General features: G+C 46.6%; 1 protein-coding gene across 1 annotated transcript in view; it reads right to left on the reverse strand.

Annotated features, from left to right (window-relative positions):
• Window positions 1-259: 259 nt before the first annotated feature.
• AKNAD1 (AKNA domain containing 1) overlaps window positions 260-17,210 on the reverse strand; it is a 52,488-nt gene continuing 35,537 nt past the window's right edge. The window contains exons 10-16 of the mRNA XM_006149503.2: window positions 15,703-15,794; window positions 11,383-11,480; window positions 7,511-7,633; window positions 7,312-7,419; window positions 2,413-2,494; window positions 1,154-1,277; window positions 260-432 (exon numbers count right to left, since the gene is read on the reverse strand). Of these exons, the coding sequence (XP_006149565.1) occupies window positions 298-432; window positions 1,154-1,277; window positions 2,413-2,494; window positions 7,312-7,419; window positions 7,511-7,633; window positions 11,383-11,480; window positions 15,703-15,794 (762 nt within the window). The 3' untranslated portion in view covers window positions 260-297. The remainder of the gene's footprint in view (window positions 433-1,153; window positions 1,278-2,412; window positions 2,495-7,311; window positions 7,420-7,510; window positions 7,634-11,382; window positions 11,481-15,702; window positions 15,795-17,210) is intronic.

The following is a 17,210-nucleotide window of genomic DNA, read 5'->3' on the forward strand; positions in this document are numbered from 1 at the left end:
GTTTTTAAATTTTTTTTTTCAGACTAATAAATAAAAGTAAACATTAACTTTTTAAAATTTTATTATGAATAAGGAAGAATATAAATTTATTTTTAAAAATAATTGTTGGTTCCATTTGAGTTTAATAATCGGAGGGGTTTTTTCCCCTTCTATTTAAGTACTTTGTATTACCAATTTCTTATGGCTTTGATATTTTCTCTCATAAGTCATCTTCCCAAAGCAAAATACTTTTTGGAGGGATGATTAAGTTTTCTTGGTTTTTTTTTTTTTTTTGCTCCTTGGTTGCCTTGGGCTGAACTAGTATCTCTTTAATCGATTCCTCCATCTCTGGGCTTTGGCAAGATCTTCTGCAATAGCTTTAATCATTTTATCCGTCGTTTCTTTCAAGGTGGTTGCTGTCTTTAGGGCCTGATCCAAAGCCGAGTTTAAAATCTATAGAGGAGAAGCCCACACACGTTAGCTACACACACTCTTTCTGTTAATTGGGTTCTTTTATTAATAAACATTGCCAGGTGGAATTTTTGAAGTATTCTGTTTTCCACACAGTATTCTGTTGTTAAGGGTTGGTTTCCTAGGAAACCAGTCCACAATGGAATATATCTGTTAGGGAAAGGAGTAGAAAAAAGACCAACGCCTGACTGATGAGGGGGAGTCAGGGTGAGGTCAGCAGCCTGTGGGGCTGTTTCCCTGCTGCAGAGAAAGAGAAAAAGCAAAGGTTCTAAGGGAGCCATTGATGGGGGCCTGGGGGCCGGGACCCCTGAGGGCGCCAGGATACAGGGTGTGCTAGAAACATTTGACAGTGGCCTGGGGCGTGATGTTACTGATTTGAAAATTGGAAACTGCTGGCAGCCCCAGCCCTGGTATCACTGGTGCAGCCTGGACACTTCAAGCCTGGGCCAGGGGAATCCTGCACTGAGGCCCCACCTACAAAGCTTTCTCCAGGAAATTTCTCTTGGAACCAACTTAGGGATGATAGGAACCATGTGGCTGCTAAGGCTGCCTGTCTGCGTAGTGCTGAGTGGAAAGCTGGTTTTAAGCAGAGCATTTTCCGAAACTCCCTTATGTAATAGCTTACAAGCCATCAGTTCTGTGGCCCTCAAGACCAAACTTTATGAGGTGCAAGGATTCTCGAATGTTTTTTCTAAGTTCTCACCTTAGATTCTGTTTCTTCGATGCTATTAAAGTCACCTAAGGATTTGTTTCCAGAAATCCTGCAGGAGTGGGGTGAGGATGTTGCTAGTTGTGAGCTGTAGGTCCTGAAAGCCTTAAGATTTTTTCTGGAAGGCAAAAGCACAGCAATTCTTGTGCAAAGTGCCACCTTGAGCACTCGCTCCTGTTCAGGACTGCCCTGGGGTTCAGTAATGGCTCAAGTGGGTAGGTGGGGTGGGAGCAGCGGTCCTGCACCCTCTCGTCCCATGTGACTGACTACCTGGTCTCACTTGAATTCTCACTAACCTCACTTAGCCGCTGCCCCAGTCTGCCCTACTCTACGTTATTCCTCCTCTCTCGGTGACTGCTGTGATCTTTAAAAACACTAAAATACTTTAAAAACTCTCAGGTTTCAAAATATCACTAGCGTGACCAGTAGATGGCACTGTAGTTACATTGCTGGACTCACACATAGTTGACTGCAGTTCGAGTCCTAAACCCAGGCACGTGTGTGTGCATGCCCCAAATCCTGAGGGGATTAGAGGAGAAAGGATTGTGGTGTGGCCATCCCCCCGGGGGGTGATTTCTTACTTTCTGTCTCTCTGTTTCACTGGGGAGCACATACGCCAAAAAATATCTCTAAAAAAAAAGAAGTCACTGGCTTCCCATTGTTCCTAAGAGTCTGAAATCCTCCATGTGGCTGACAAGCCTCTGCACAGTCTGGCCCTACCTGTCACCAGCCTCCCCTCACCAGCCTCGTCTTCCCCCCCAGACACTCCCTCTTCTGGCTGCCAGCCACACCATTCCTGGACTTGCCAAAGGCCTTCCCACAACAAGAAGCTTTCTTAGACCAGAATGTTCTTCACTACATTTCTCACATCCCCCTGCTAGTTCAGTCATGTTTAACTGTTGAACTCGGCTTCCCTGAACCCCTAATTAGCTCCATAGCACTCCGTATATCCCAGTCTTGGCACCCCAAAGACTGTCGCTCCTCTACCAAAAAGTAAGCTGCAGGAACTCAGGGGCAGCGGTTGGCTTTGTCATTGTATCTTCCACACTTCTCATACTACTCTGTTTTGGACACTCCAGTGTTTGCTGAATGAATAAATGAAAGATCAAAGTGTTCAATAGGCTTAGGTTTGAATCCTGGCTCTACTACTAATAATCTAGGTGGCCTTGGGTAGGTAGGTAATGCACTGATAAACACATCATATACACTCGGTGACAGCTATTTTTGTTATTAGATAATAAAAGAATACTTACTTTCCTGTCATGGGCTCATATTCACCTTGAAAGGATTTTGAATTCACCCTCTGGGAACAGATCCTTTTTGGTTTTGAACAGGCTGAAAAATGTTAGCTGTGATTAAATTCAGAGCATCAAGTGATCCCAAACTTGCTATGTATTATTATTTTTTTCTTAGAGAAAGATTTTTGCCATAGGATGTGTGTACTTGCCAGAGACAGAGAGACAGAAAGCAAGAAATCACCCCTCCGGGGGGATGGCCACACCGCAATCCCTTCTCCTCCATTCTCTTCTCGGGATCTTAGGCACGAACACATGCCGCCCAGTGTGGGTTTTGGTTTTTTTTTTTTTTTTTTTGGGGTGGGGTTAAAGGTTTTTTTTTTTTTTTTTTTTTTTTTTGGAGAGGTTTTTGCTATAGGGCACGTGCACTCGCCGGACAGACAGACATAGAGACAGAAAGCAAGAAATCACTCCCCCAGGGGGGATGGCCACGCCACAATCCCTTCTCCTCCATTCTCCTCCCCCGAATGTTGGGCACACACACATACGCGCCCGGCGTGAGTTTAAGCCACCGGGTCTGGGATGCGAACCGTGGTCAACTACGTGGGAGTCCAGCGACATAGCCATTATGCTAACTGCTGGTCCCCCACCCAGTGTGTTTTAAGCCATTGGGTCTGGAATTCAAGCTACAGTTGACTACATGGGAAACAGCGGAATAACCATTAGGCCATCTGCTCGTCCCATTTTCTGAACTTTTCTGCATGGATGAAATAGTTCATTAAATGTTAATAAGTAAGGAAATTGAGGAGCATATAAAAAGAACATTGTATTAAGTGTTCTGAATTCATGAAGAGAAATTCAGCTTTTGTCTGCTTGCTTTTAAGCCAAAGTGCACGTATGCTTGCTAGAAAAAGGAAGGGAGAGAGAGAAGGCACGCCCCCTTGGGCCACGGCCATGCCACAAACCCTCCTCTATTTCTCCATTCTCCTAGAATTTGGGGTACACACGCACATGCATCTAGTGTGTTTTGTCAAACCACCGGAGCTAGGATTTGAACTGCACAAGCATCATGTGGAATCCAGCTCCCTTAACCACTGGGCCAGAGGACTAGCCTAGGAAAATCAACTTTTTTTTTTTTTGGAGAGATTTTCACTGTAGGGCGCATGCGCTCGCCAGACAGAGAGAGACATAGAGACAGAAAGCGAGAATTCACCCCCCAGGGGGGATGGTCACGCCACAATCCCTTCTCCTCCATTCTCCTCTCGGGATCTTGGGCACGCACGCACACACGCCTGGCGTGAGTTTTAAGCCACCGGGTCCAGGACGTGAACCGTGGTCGACTACGTGGGAGTCCAGCGACATAGCCATTACACTAACTGCTGGTTCCCCCGAAAATCAACTTTTGAAAGGAAGTTTTTTCTAGCAGACAAGAGACCGGGAACTTAGGTTCCCTGGGTGCTAGCTGTGTGACCTGGGTATATTTTCTAATTCATCTAGACTCAGCTATCACATCTGGTAAATGGAGGAATAATAGCTTCCAAGAGGTTAGGCCAGGGGCCAATGGGTGATGCAGAGGTAACGGGACACTGCGATGATGATGGTTTGGGCTGCACGAGACTCGGGTAGGGTGGCAGCCCTCAGACCCTGTTGAGAATGCCTGTCTCAGATGAAATAAGCATTTTTTAAAAAGTATTCAATTAGTTTTGCTGAATATAAAAAATATTGTTTTTACTAGGTTGTAGAAACATTTTATTCGATGTTTTAATACATGAAATAAGCAGGGTTTTTTTTAAAGAGATTTTACTATAGGGTCTGTGCACTCGCCAGAAAGACAGAAACAGAGACAGAAAGCAAGAAATCCCCCCCCCCCCCCAGGAGGGATGGCCATACCACAATCTCTTCTCCTCCATTCTCCTCTCAGGATTTTGGGCATGCGCACACACTCCCAGTATGAATTTTGTTTTGTTTTTTGAGAGAGATTTTTGCTGTAGACCATGTATGAGACAGACAGAGACAGACAGAAAGTAAGAAATCACCCCCCAGGGGGATGACCACACTGCAGTCCCTTCTCCATTTTCCTCTTGGGATTTTGGGCATGCACATGTGCCCAGTATGAGTTTTAAGCTGCTGGATCCGAGGCTTGAACCATGGCCGACTACATGGGAGTCCAGCAATATAACTGCTATGCCTTCTGCTGGTCCTGATAAATGGGCTTTTAAATAATCAAGTAATGGGCCAACAAGTGGTGCAGTGGTCAAGGCTCAGGACTCCACATTCAGTTGCCAGACCTGGTGATTTGAGTCCCAGACCCGGCAGCTTGAAAGTCTCGCCAGGCTTGTGTGTGTGCGTGCCCCAAATCCTGAGAGGATGGCGCACACACCCTATAGCAGAAACATTAGGAAAAAAATCAATTAACTAATAAAAAAAAAATTAACTCATTTTTAAAAAGACCAAATGGATTCCTAAAATCCTCTCAATTTTAGGAATAAGGATTCTAGGAGTCAGAAATGAGCAATACATTACTAAGACAATTTCAAAAAATAGAGACTAAGCAACAGAAGATGGTCGGCAAGTGACCGCAGAATGCACGCACGCCAGGACATCTGCCTTCTGTGTAGGGGCACTTCTCTCTCCCTCCTCCTCCTCCTCCTCCTCTTCCTCTCTTCTCTGCTTCCTCTCTCTCTCCGGGCCTCCTGTCTTACTCTCGGGTGTCTAGTGGCCAGGCTTCACCTGCTCAGCAGGGCCCCATTGGGCAGGGAGCCTGGGAGAGATTGTCCCTCAGTCAGGGAGGGCAGGGCAGAAGCCAGAAAGTCCAGGATTATCGTGCTGACCACACGACTTGGGTCATGATGAGCAGAGACACTGTGTGAGCTCAATCTTAATTCTTTGGTAATGTAATTTTGCATTTTCTTTTCTTTTTTGAACATAGAAACTCAGTGTTAGAAGGGCCATAGTGTCATCTGGTCCAGGTCTAGTCCAGTTTATAAATCCATGACACCTGGAAAGTCCGGTGTCGTGTCTCCCAGTCCACAGGTGAGGCTCACGACCTCCCCTAACTGCCCACTCCGGCTTCTGATGGCTTTAATTGCTGGAAGGTTCCTTTTAAACACTGGGGAAAAGCTGCCTCCCAGGGACTTCGCTCTTAGCCGCTATACGTTTACTAGTAGAGTTCAAGACCACGTTACAGATGGCTTCCTTGCATTCTGCATTTGTATAGGAATAACAGGACTCACAGGCCGTACATGCCAAGACCAAGGAGAGAGCAAAGAACTCTGCCCCGGCTTCTGCAGAGTCACAGTGACAGTCGGCTCTAGAGAATACACCCACCTGGAGGATTTGGCAGCCAGAGCTGCACAGGGGAGGCACAGCTCAGGTCAGTCAGAAAATGGCGTTCTTTAGTCTCGCGTTAGCGGTTGTCAAAGTTAAGAAGCCTTGGCTCATGCACTATCCCAAGAAGGAGACGAAAGACTGTAGGTATGTGGCCCCTGTCCAAGGACAGCCATGCTGTCCCTCCAGGGTAGAACAAGTGTTTCCTTCCTCCCTTTGTGTCCCCTAGCGTGCTTTGACCTTGCTTTAAGTACTCACCACATTTTGCCTTGACCTTTCTTCGGATATGAGCTCCTTTCTCTCGATTGATTAAATCTTTCTTGGGAAGGAGGAGCTGTGTCTTATTCATCTTTATAAATAAATGTGGAGTTTTACTTTTTTTCAAAGACAGCACAATTGTGCATTGGATGGGACCAGCAGATGACATAATGGTATGTTGCTGGACTCCCATTTAGTTGACCACAGTTCAGGTCCCAGACTTGGCAGCTTAAAACTCATGCCGGGCAAATGTGCGTGCATGCCCAAAACCCCAAGAGGGGAATAGAGAAGGGACTGCAAGTGGCCATCGCCCCCCACCCCCGGTGGAATGATTTCCCACTTTCTGTCTTTCTGGCAAGTACACGTGCCCAATAGCAAAAGTCTCCCTTTAAAAAAAGAAAATGTGCATTGGAGATTAGCAATGTGGTGTCTAAGGAATGTAAAGATGGTCTATTTTTTTACATGCTGACTCTTAATGAAAACCTAGTTGAAATTTAGCCCTCCCAGAACAGTAAAAACGGTACTGATTTATTCAGTCATTCATTTGTTTAGCAAACATTTATGATTTGTTACCAGCTTGCCTTGGTGTAGCACTTAATAACTGTATTTTTTTTCTCTGACACTTTTTTTTTTTTTTTTTTTTTTTTGTGCTATCGGGCACGTGCGCTTGCCAGACACAGAGAGAGACAGAGAGACAGAAAGCGAGAAATCACCCCCAGGGGGGATGGCCACGCCGCAATCCCTTCTCCTCCATTCTCCTCTCTGGATCTTGGGCACACGCACACACACGTGACCAGCTGAGTTTTAAGCCACCGGGTCCAGGACACGAACCACAATTGACTACATGGGAGTCCAGCGACAGCCATTACACTAACTGCGGTCCCATTTATTTATTTTTTTTGGAGAGATTTTTGTTATAGGGGGCATGTACGCTAGCCGGAAAGACAGAGAAACAGAAGATGAGAAATCACCCCACGGGGGGGATGGCCATGCCACGATCCCTTCTCTTCCAGCTTCCTCTCAAGATTTTGGGCACACACACACATGTGCCCAGTGTGAGTTTCAAGTTGCCGGGTCCAGGACTCGCCATGGTCAGTTATGTGGGAGTCTAGCCATGTACCCATTACACCATCTGCTGGACCCTTAATACCTTTCTAAATCCTTTATCGCTGGGACTTCATATTTCCCAGTCTCTCGACATGCAGGTATAGGCGAGAACGGGCCGGAGGGGCAGGCCTCCCCAGGCAGAAGCAGTAGCAGTACCAACTGGACCCCCATTCCTGGGAGGCTAGTTTGTTGACATAGGTGGGATCATGCAGGGGCTATACTTACAAGGTGAAGAATTTTTATTTTCATCTACAGAGTGGGACTGGACAAAGGCAACTCTTTCGTTATGATTTAAGTAATTCTGTCCTGGGGTGTTATATCTGTAATGAAATTCTAAAAAGAAAAGAGTAAAAACACAACTGATTGCCTGGGAACAACAGCCATCCCCACTGACACCTTTCTAAGGCTCCCCAGTGCATCTCACCTTTAGCTGGGTCATTGCTGCAGATTCTCCGGGAGCAGAGCATCTTAACACCACAATCCTCACATCTGTTATGCTGCAGCCCAGCGCCAGAATCAGAACAGAAGCTGTTTCCTGTGTCAGAGCCTGAAAAAGCCCAAGTTACACAAGGGCACGTGAGTTTCTTGAAGACAGTCGTAAAATGTGGGATGGAGAGTAGAGGTCTACTCACAGGGTACGCTCCAAGTGTCCGGTCATCCCTACGATGTTACCAAGGGGAGCTGTTACTAGGGCAGACATTCCAGACCCTCTGGTAACAACTGAGAGAAGCACATGCAGGTGCTCAGTGAAGGTCGGCTGGAGGAATGAATCCGTGAGAGTGTGGCCCTGTGAGTTATCAGTCTTGCATTTGTATTTCCACATTTTCTCTGACAGATTCACATTCTTTCTCTTGACCCTGCTGTGGCCAATAGCATGTTTGTGTGTGCGTGCCACAGGGCATGTGCGCTCACCAGGGAGAGACTGGAACTTGAACCACAGAGTTGGCCATGTGGGATCCAGTGCCCTAACCACCCTGGCACCTGCTGGCCCTGACATTATCTTTCGAAGTATGAATCACAAATGGAATGAGTTCGAAGGCCTGAGATTGCAGTGTGTCTCTGCCCACCAATTCTTTCACACTCTGAGAGAGCCTAATTCCTCTCTCCTTGAGTGCGGGCTGCACTTAGTGATTCACTTTTAATGAAAAGAATGAAATGTTAGCAGTGTCATATAATTTGTTACACTAGACCAGAAAAGACATCGACGCTTCCATCTTGGTATTTGTTTTTCTTGGACTACTTGCTCTTGGGGATGTTGACAGACATCTTTTTTTTTTTTTTTTTTTTTTTTTTTTTGAGAGGTTTTCGCTATAGGGCACGTGCACTCGCCAGACAGAGAGAGACATAGAGACAGAAAGCGAGAAATCACCCCCCAGGGGGGATGGTCACGCCACAATCCCTTCTCCTCCATTCTCCTCTAGGGATCTTGGGCACGCACGCACACACGCCTGGCATGAGTTCTAAGCCACCGGGTCCTGGACGCGAACAGCGGTCGACTACGTGGGAGTCCAGCGACATAGCCATTACACTAACTGCTGGTTCCCGACAGATATCGTATAATGACAACTCAAGCAGCATGTTGGAGAGGCCATATAGCAAGGAACTGCGACCTCCTGCCAAGGCCAGGGGAGTGAACCATCTGAGAAGCAGGTCTTCCCTCCCTGGCAAGCTTTCAGAGGACTGCAGCTCTGGCTGATCTCCTGTCACCTCGTGGGAGATCCTGAGCCTGAGCCCGCCAGCTAAGGTGCGGACCCACAGTTACTGTGAGATAGTAAATGTTCATTGTTTCGAGTCATTAAGTTCTGGGATATTTTGTTACCCAGCAATAGGTAACTAATAAACTAGCTCTTTGACTCTGGCAAGTCACTACTTCCTCTAAGCCTCCATTTCCTTATGTATAAAGTACAGATAATAATTCCTTCATTAAAGAGGTGCTGGGATGAATGATAAATACTATGTCAACAGTTCTTGGAGTTTTGATTTCAGAACCCTTTTATATTTTTTAAGTTCAGAACCCTAAAGAGCTCTCATTCATGTATTTTTCATCTATTGTATGTTATAAATATACCATTTCGGGAACCAGCAGTTAGCGTAATGGCTATGTCGCTGGACTCCCACCTAGTCGACCGCAGTTCGCGTCCTGGACCTGGTGGCTTAAAACACGCCGGGCGCGTGTGCGTGCGTGCCCAAGATCCCGAGAGGAGAATGGAGGAGAAGGGATTGCAGTGTGACCATCCCCCCTGGGGGGTGATTTCTCACTTTCTGTCTCTATGTCTCTGTCTGGCGAGTGCACGTGCCCTATAGCAAAAAAACCTCTCCCCCCCAAAAAATAAAATAAAATATACCATTTCCTGCACCTGAGCTGGAAGTTCTCCCTCCGCATTGGAGAAGAATGATCATACGACATTTAGTTAGCAGCAGATGAACTGGTTGTTAGTGAGCGGCTCTTAGTACATTAATCCCAAGTCATTTTTGCATCTGCAGAAACATTCAGCTTTCCCCGACACTGAATGGGCGGTTCTGAGAAGAGTGGTATTGTTTTATATTTTGGCAAACATCTTGTCAATGTGGCTTATCAATCAAGCGGCTGGACTCCATACTGCCTCTCCATCAAGCCGTTTCAATATCGGCCTCACGCAGATATACAGCTAGCAAAGGGAAGATCTTATGGCCCCCCTGAAAGTGATCCAGGAAACCCCAGGGGCTCTCTGACCACACTTTGAAACCCCTACTCTGAGATCAATTCTGTGGTGTCATGATTAAAGCAGCCAGATTCCACGTAGCCAACCATGTGGTCTGAATCCCAGCCCCAGAGGCCTGAAAAATACACACATAGGCAATGCATGCCCCAGATCCCAACAGCGAGAGCAATGGAGGGAAGACTGCAGCGTGACCATGCCATTGGAGGTTGCTTTCTCCTCTTCCTCTTTTTGTCTTTGTCTCCAGCAAGTGCATGTGCCCTCAGGCAATTTTTTTTTTTTCAAATCAATTGTTCTCTTTTATTACCATCTTTAAAATTTCATATGAAGGCCTTAGAAATTATCCGGCTTGTTACTGTAGCTGGGGAACTCTTAGCTCTTACTCATCAGCCTGCTGAATGGTACCCTTCAAAGACATAGTTCCCTTCTCAGAGACATAGATACCATCCAAGGATTTTCCTATATCCTTGTTTTTAACTGTCGTGGCTTGCTGGATCAAAGCAGCTGAATTTGAAACAAGTTCAGTAACATTGCCTTCAAGGATCAACTCATCTTTCTGGGCTTGAGATACTGAGCAAGCAACACCTGGTCTCATTCAAACCCTCCCGATGTATTTTACACCCGAGAAATTTCGGATTTCCACAAGAGCCCCATTCTCCTGGATAACGACGTTGATGGGGAATGAGCGTACACAGACCTCATCTTGTAGCGGAAGCCCAATGTAACGCCCTGGATCATATTCTGTTGGTGGTGATTTTTAAGCTCAGGAGCTGCCTCCGCAGAGAGGCTTCCAGTCCCACCTCTTCTTCACTCAGGACAGTTCTGCCAAGGGATGTTTCTCCATTTAAACTCTCTTGGAGAAAGGATTTTTTGTTTGTTGGTTGGTTGGTTTTTGCTATAGGGCATGTGTGCTAGCCAGAAAGACAGAGAGAGACAGAGAGATAGAAAGTGAGAAATCACCCCCCAGGGGGGATGGTCACGCTGCAATCCCTTCTCCTCCATTCTCCTCTCGGGATCTTGGGCACACACGCACATGTGCCCCATGTGAGTTTAAGTCACTGGGTCCAGCACTTGAACCACGGTTGACTACGTGGGAGTCCAGCGACATAGCCATTACGCCAACTGCTGGTCCCGGAGAAAGGATTTTCTAGCTAAAAACCATTGCATTTCATGTACTGGTGCTCTCTGAGTCTTCTCCCAGCTCTAATCGTTTGTGTCTGTAAAATGCATGTGGACGAGTGGGCAGCACCTCTCATGTCGGCTGGTAACCTCCCCGGGTGCGGTTATGGGTCGATGTTGGGAGGACGAGGCTAGACGGAATGAGGATGCCTCGTGACTAGTCCATGGAGCCTGCGGGTCCAGGTAGACAGGTGTTGGCAATTCACCCTGCTTGACATGGCTTATTTAAATCGATTCAACTAGTTTTTACATGGGGTGGGGGGAATCGAGGCTATTGCATGTTGTAAATTTTTTCTGAAATGTGAAGAATTAATGGTCCAGGGCAGTGCAGTCGGAGTGCCAGATGGCGGGCTCGGGTCCACCGTGAGCAGACCCCACAGGAGACTGAGCACCCATAACCCCAGGGCCCCCAACTTACTGGGCGTCCAGTCTGGGCGTGGGACCTTTTCTTGAATGACAATCGAAAACTGTCCACAGTTGATCTTTCTGTAACCTTTTTTCTCCATTTTTTGTTTCCTACAAAAAAGAGGCATAAGATCCCATAAACTTTTAGTACACTTCTACTAGATGAGGAAAGCATCGGTAAAACTGAAATGTTCCTCTTCTCATCTCAGAGCCTAGAACTGTGAAGAGCGGCTGACGCGTGTCCTCAACACAGGTCCCGTCTGCTGGCCTGAGAGCTTCCTGGAAGACACTGCGCCCAGCACAACTCGGGTGCAAATCATTAGAAATCAGTGTTTTGCTCTACAGAGCATGATATCTAAGCATCGTATACACACAGTCAAAACAGAAATTTGAAGTACAGAATTATCAAAGTTGGAGTTCCCTCCTCCTCATGTTTCCAAATTAGTTCTGACCGGGAGAGGAAGCTAGGTACCTGTACCGGATCCCATGGCTTTGGCTCTGTAAGCACACACTGAATGTATTTAAAATGTCCGGCAAAGTGGGTTTGGCTCTGTCTGTGGGGCTAAAGGTGTTGGGAGCAAGTGGAGTTAATTTTAGTTGTAAAAGGCCACGAGGGGGCGTCAGAAAGAAGCAGTTACCGTGTTCGTTCACGTGGGGACTTCCTCTGAACTGTAGCATCAGCCTGCTTCCCTCACAGAAATCTAACTCTTCCGAAAGAATTCTAATTAATAACAGCTCTCAGCAAAGCTCGTGGCCCCTGGGATACATTAACCCACCCAGGGAAGGTTGATCATTCTGAGTGTGGAGGGCACTGTGCCCAGACGTGCCAGCGCAGGTGAGACTGATTCCCCCTGGACTGGGTAGACACGTGCGTGTCCACCATCTGCCCGGGCCTGTGGCTGGTGCCCAGCCGGAGGTCTTGGGGTGGAGGGATTGGGGCTGAGAAGCCAGGCCCTGGCCCTCCTCTTGGAAAAACATGTTCTCCTCCTGAGTCACATTTTTCTCACACCTCATTTTTGGTCTCCACCCTCCCCTCTGGGACATTTGAACATCTGCTCTCCAAAGTGGAAAACTTGGAACTCACTCAAGTGAATGCAGCCTAACACATGAGCTGACTTTTTCTGCTTCTTTTAAACTCTTTTGTGACTAAAATCTTCTGGCCAAACATAAGAGCTCAGAGCAATTCTCTGAGTAAGACAGTTTTTTCACAAGACAAAGTGATGACATGTATTCTTAAATCCAAAGTTGTGCATCAGAAATAACACACGAGGATGTGCATTTTACGTTTAGCATGCATGTTATTTATCTACGTAGATAGTAATTGACAAACATCCTGAAAACAGTGTGTACTTATGAGAACAGAAATGAGAAGGCTAAGGCATTTGAAATTAATTAGGCCTTGAGAGGTATGCGGAGCTGGAATATTAGCTATGCTTACTACGATCTTATGACTTGTAGGGAGTTTAAAAGAAGCTCTCACAGCCTGGCTGGAACTTTTCAGCCTGTAAACGAACTTACATATTCTGGACTATGTCATGAACAAGTGTTGTCATAGAAACCTAATTAGACTTGTACAAAAAAAGTAAGTCCTTGGGGCCGGCAGGTGGCCTAGTGGTTAAGGGCACTGGAGTCCCACATGGCTGACGGTGGTTCAAGTTCCGGACCTGGCAGCATGCTTTCTCACTTTCTATCTCTCTCTCTCTCCTCTCTCCTTATCTGGTCAAATTAAAATAAATAAATAAATAAAATAATTCTTTAAAAAATAAAAAAAGTAAGTTCTTGATAATAATAAAAGGCTAAGAATGAGTTTGGGTACAGATTGGCCTCAGAGAGAGAAGTGTACAAAGTCCCAGCTATGTCACCCATACATCTGTCTGAAGTCATTGTTCAAGGACACATCTTAACAAAAAATTCACTGACCAGCTGGCATTAAAGTAAAAGCCCCCTGGCCCAGCCCATGGTGCTTGAGGTGGCTGGATTGTACAGAGCCGACTGTGCAGTTTGAGTCCTGGATCTGGCAGCTTCAAAATCATGCTGGGTGCGTGTGTGTGCCCAAAGTTCCCAAGGAAAAGAGAGGAGAAGGGATTGCAGCGTGGCCATCCCCCTGGGGGTGATTTCTCACTTTCCCTCTCTCTCTTTCTTTGTCTTTCTCTGAGGAGTACACACGCCTTATAGCAAAACCAAAGGGAAAAAAGTGAAGGTGCCCTAAGTACCGCAGGCTGTATATTGTCCATTTCAACAGCATCTCCTGCCAGTAGCTGGATTACTAAAACTTATGATATGTGAAATAAAAAAAAATCACTTACAAAAACATTGTTCTTGTGAACCAATGTTGAGTTCTTAGTGGAAAATAAACATATATCCCTCGTTCTTCCCCAACTTCCCTATAAAAGTAAACCCTAAGTCTGCCATCCTGGAGCATCGATTACACTCTCCGGAAGCCTTTGCTCCTGGTGACCCGTCCTCATGCTGTAGCTTGGGTAAACCTTTTGTTCGCTTGACAAGTTCTGATGAGACCTTCATTCCAGGTGACATCGACGTGCTTTGTAATGAACATGTCCCCTCAGAGAGAACTGATCTCACAGAGTAAAGAGTATGTAGCCTTTCCTTCTAATAATTCCTCAGGGATTATGTAGTTTATCAAGATTTCAATTTTTAAGTTATAGCTGTCCTCTTCTGATACTCCAAAAGCGAATTTGCTGCTAGATCTGATTTTACATTTGGTTGTGCTTTGCTTTCGTCTTGTCCTTCGTAAATGAGTACATTTAGGGGACTGGATGGGGCACAATGGTAAAATGCAGTGCTCTTCCAGGCTGACCCACCTGGAAAGTTCCAGGTTCATGTCTGGAGACTCCCTGAGCACACAGCACACACGTGCACCCATGATGAGGGCTGGCTGAATCTGGGGGTGGATCGTGGCACCAAGACCCTGTAGGAGGTACTGTATCTCTCTCTCTCTCTCTCTCTCTCTCACTCTGTCGTGTGCTCTCACTCATGGGAAAAAAGGAATAAAACCTTTTAAAAAAATACATTCAGTCTATAACATGGGTCCCTGTCTTGGTACTCCATGTGGTTTTGTAGAGTCTAGGTTAGGAATTTGAAAGAAAAACATTGAACCTTGAATGCTTAATCAAAATGTTTTTTGTGTGCAACTATTTTTTATCATACTTATTAAAACCTAAAAGCAAATCCAAAATGTAGGCATTAATCCAATAAATAAACACAGTAGGCCTGGGATAAATAAGTGAGTCACTTCATTAGTGTCCCTACCTAGTATTTAAAGGAGAGCTCAGTGCTGATGACTGGCATGGTGGCTTAAGGCATGGCACACACCAGATGACACAGTCATTTTTAGCACGAACTCCGGGCTGTTTCTTTTTTTAGGGGCGGGAACTCAATAGAACACTTATGACGAGTGCCCGTTCCGCGTGGAATGCGTTCTAACAGGAAGCCTCGTCGTTCAGAGCGCGTCATCTGCCTCCATTGGAATCCATTGCACACGTGTAACAGTGGCTGCCAGCAGCTCTTCCCTCCCCGACTCTCGACCTCTCCAAGGTTCAGGAGCCAAGATGGCCCGCTTCCAGTGAGCTTGGAGGTGGTGCCAGTCCTAACTGATAGAAGTCAGATAAAGGATTCTGGATCCACCTGCGCTTACAGTTGATCCAATGAATGTTTCCAAAACCTTCAGGATTTCTCCTTCGAAGTTTACATGATTTGCAGCTTGTTAGCGCTGGAAGATGTCTTGCTTAGGCGTGGGAAGGAGTCCGCTCTGAGACGAAGGGTTAGGCTTTTTCCTGGAGGGATGGTGGGGGGGAAGGGAGAGCCCAGGTAGAAGACCTAAGCCCATGGTAGAGACAGTAAAGTCCCTGGGAGCTGCTATACAGTGGTGGGGAATAATTCTCCATCTGGGCGATGTTCTAAAAGCACCTACAAGACCATCTTCCATGTGCTATAACCATGATTCTTGACCGAAGAGGGTGATTGGGATCACGGTGTGTGTGTGTGTGTGTGTGTGTGTGTGTGTGTGTGTGTGTGTGAAAGCCCGATTCCTACCAGGGGTCCACCCCAGGTGATGCCAGCACAGTAGGTAGGGGTGAGACGTGTGCATTATTTTAAAATCTGGCTGGTGATGTTGATGTTCTTCCCAGTGGAGAACCACTGCCAGGAGCTTTGTGAGGTGGGAGGGCCACCGGGCCCCGCGCCCAGCCCTGAGATCCGTAATTCTGTAACTCGCCCAGTGGGTTTGGCTAGCTGCCGCGCACCTCCTAGCTGGAGCTATTATTCCAGGACCAACCCCACCCACCCTGGGATGTCGCAACAAGAGCCCTCTCACCATTCAAGGAGCCGGCGGCAGGAGGCACAGTTTGGACTGGGTACCATCATCTCCGCACATTCCTGCCTTCCCGGCGTGGCGCTGGGGTCCTCCTGCACCACAAAGCACACACAGATGTGGCCTCCGTGAAGGATGTGACTCATCCCCTGGCTGCACACGCAAAACCCAGCAAGCAGCTCAGACCCACTGAACTTGCCACAGCAGGACAGGAGATTGGCCCAGCCTCTCTGACAGAAGGGGAGGCGGAGGCCCAGGGCACAGGAGGGAGAGAAAGGCCCACGCTTGGCTCTGAGTCTGTCTCAGTGGGGTCTGTGCCTCTAATGGCCTGATTTCTTTCCTCCTCCAAGCACTTTTTAAAAATCTGGTGTACAGATGAGAGAATATTTTTCTTTTTTTCCCCTGTCCCTTAGTCTCAAGTCACTCCAAGCTCCACCAGAAGATGAACAGATTTTTAAGTCTACCATTCTGACCACTGGTTGGTGGAGCGTCTAAAAGTGTATCCAAAGAAATCTATTCAACTATAAATTAAAGCAGGGGTGGCCAGCGGGGTGGAGGTTGAGGTGGTTGGATCCCACATGGCTGACTGCGTGGTTGGGAATCTTGGACCGGCAACTTGACAAAAACATCGAACTTGTGAGAGAGAAGAAAGGAGGAGAAGGGATTGCAGAGTGGTCATCCCTCCTTGGGGGTGCTTTCTGTCTCTCTCCTCCTCCTCTGGTGAGCACACAAGCCCTATAGCAAAATTTAAAACCAACCAACCAACCAAAAAAATAAAATAAAATAAAAAAACTACAAAAACAAAACAAGGACTAGGGACTGGCTAAAGGCCCAAGCGCACGCAGCACTGTTACACTACTGAACTGAAAAGGCTGACGCCGCCCACCCCGTGTGTTTTGCTTACCCTTTACATAAACAGAAGGGAAGTGTGCTTTTTCCACCATTATACACAATGCTGGCACAAGGCTGGCTGTACGCATAGCTTTTTCCACATTTGGAATCACCTCCCAGGGAAACGTCTAGGCCAAAGGTTGGAAACATGCTGGCGCGATGACACGTGTTGCCAAACTGCTTTCCACAAAAGCTGCACAGATTACACCGTCGCCAGCAGTGTGGACAGCGCGGCTGGCTCACACCTTCCTCGGCCCCAGGAATGAGCACTTGAACATGTTTTTGTGACTTTAACACGGGGAGAGGTGGTGCCTTGTGTTAATTCCTCTGTTATTAGAGGAGAGCAGCATTTTAAAGGAGCTTATTGTTGGATTTATTTCCTATTTGTAACTTTTTAGTTTAGATCCTTTGTTATATCCTTTGTTTGTTTGTTTGTTTTTGTCTTGTTTTGCTTTTTGAGGGACTTGAGTGTTTTCTTATGAATGAAAACGGCCGGTTGTTTTTGTTTTTTTTTGTCTTGTTTTGTGTTTTGCTTTTTTGAGGGGTTTGAGTGTTTTCTTATGAATGAAAACGGCCGGCCGTTTGTTGCTGGGTCCTTACGTGCCCTGGGCTCCTCATGC

Source organism: Tupaia chinensis, unplaced genomic scaffold (assembly GCF_000334495.1).
Source record: "Tupaia chinensis unplaced genomic scaffold, TupChi_1.0 Scaffold000270_1, whole genome shotgun sequence".
In the NCBI taxonomy this organism is placed as follows: Eukaryota; Metazoa; Chordata; class Mammalia; order Scandentia; family Tupaiidae; genus Tupaia; species Tupaia belangeri.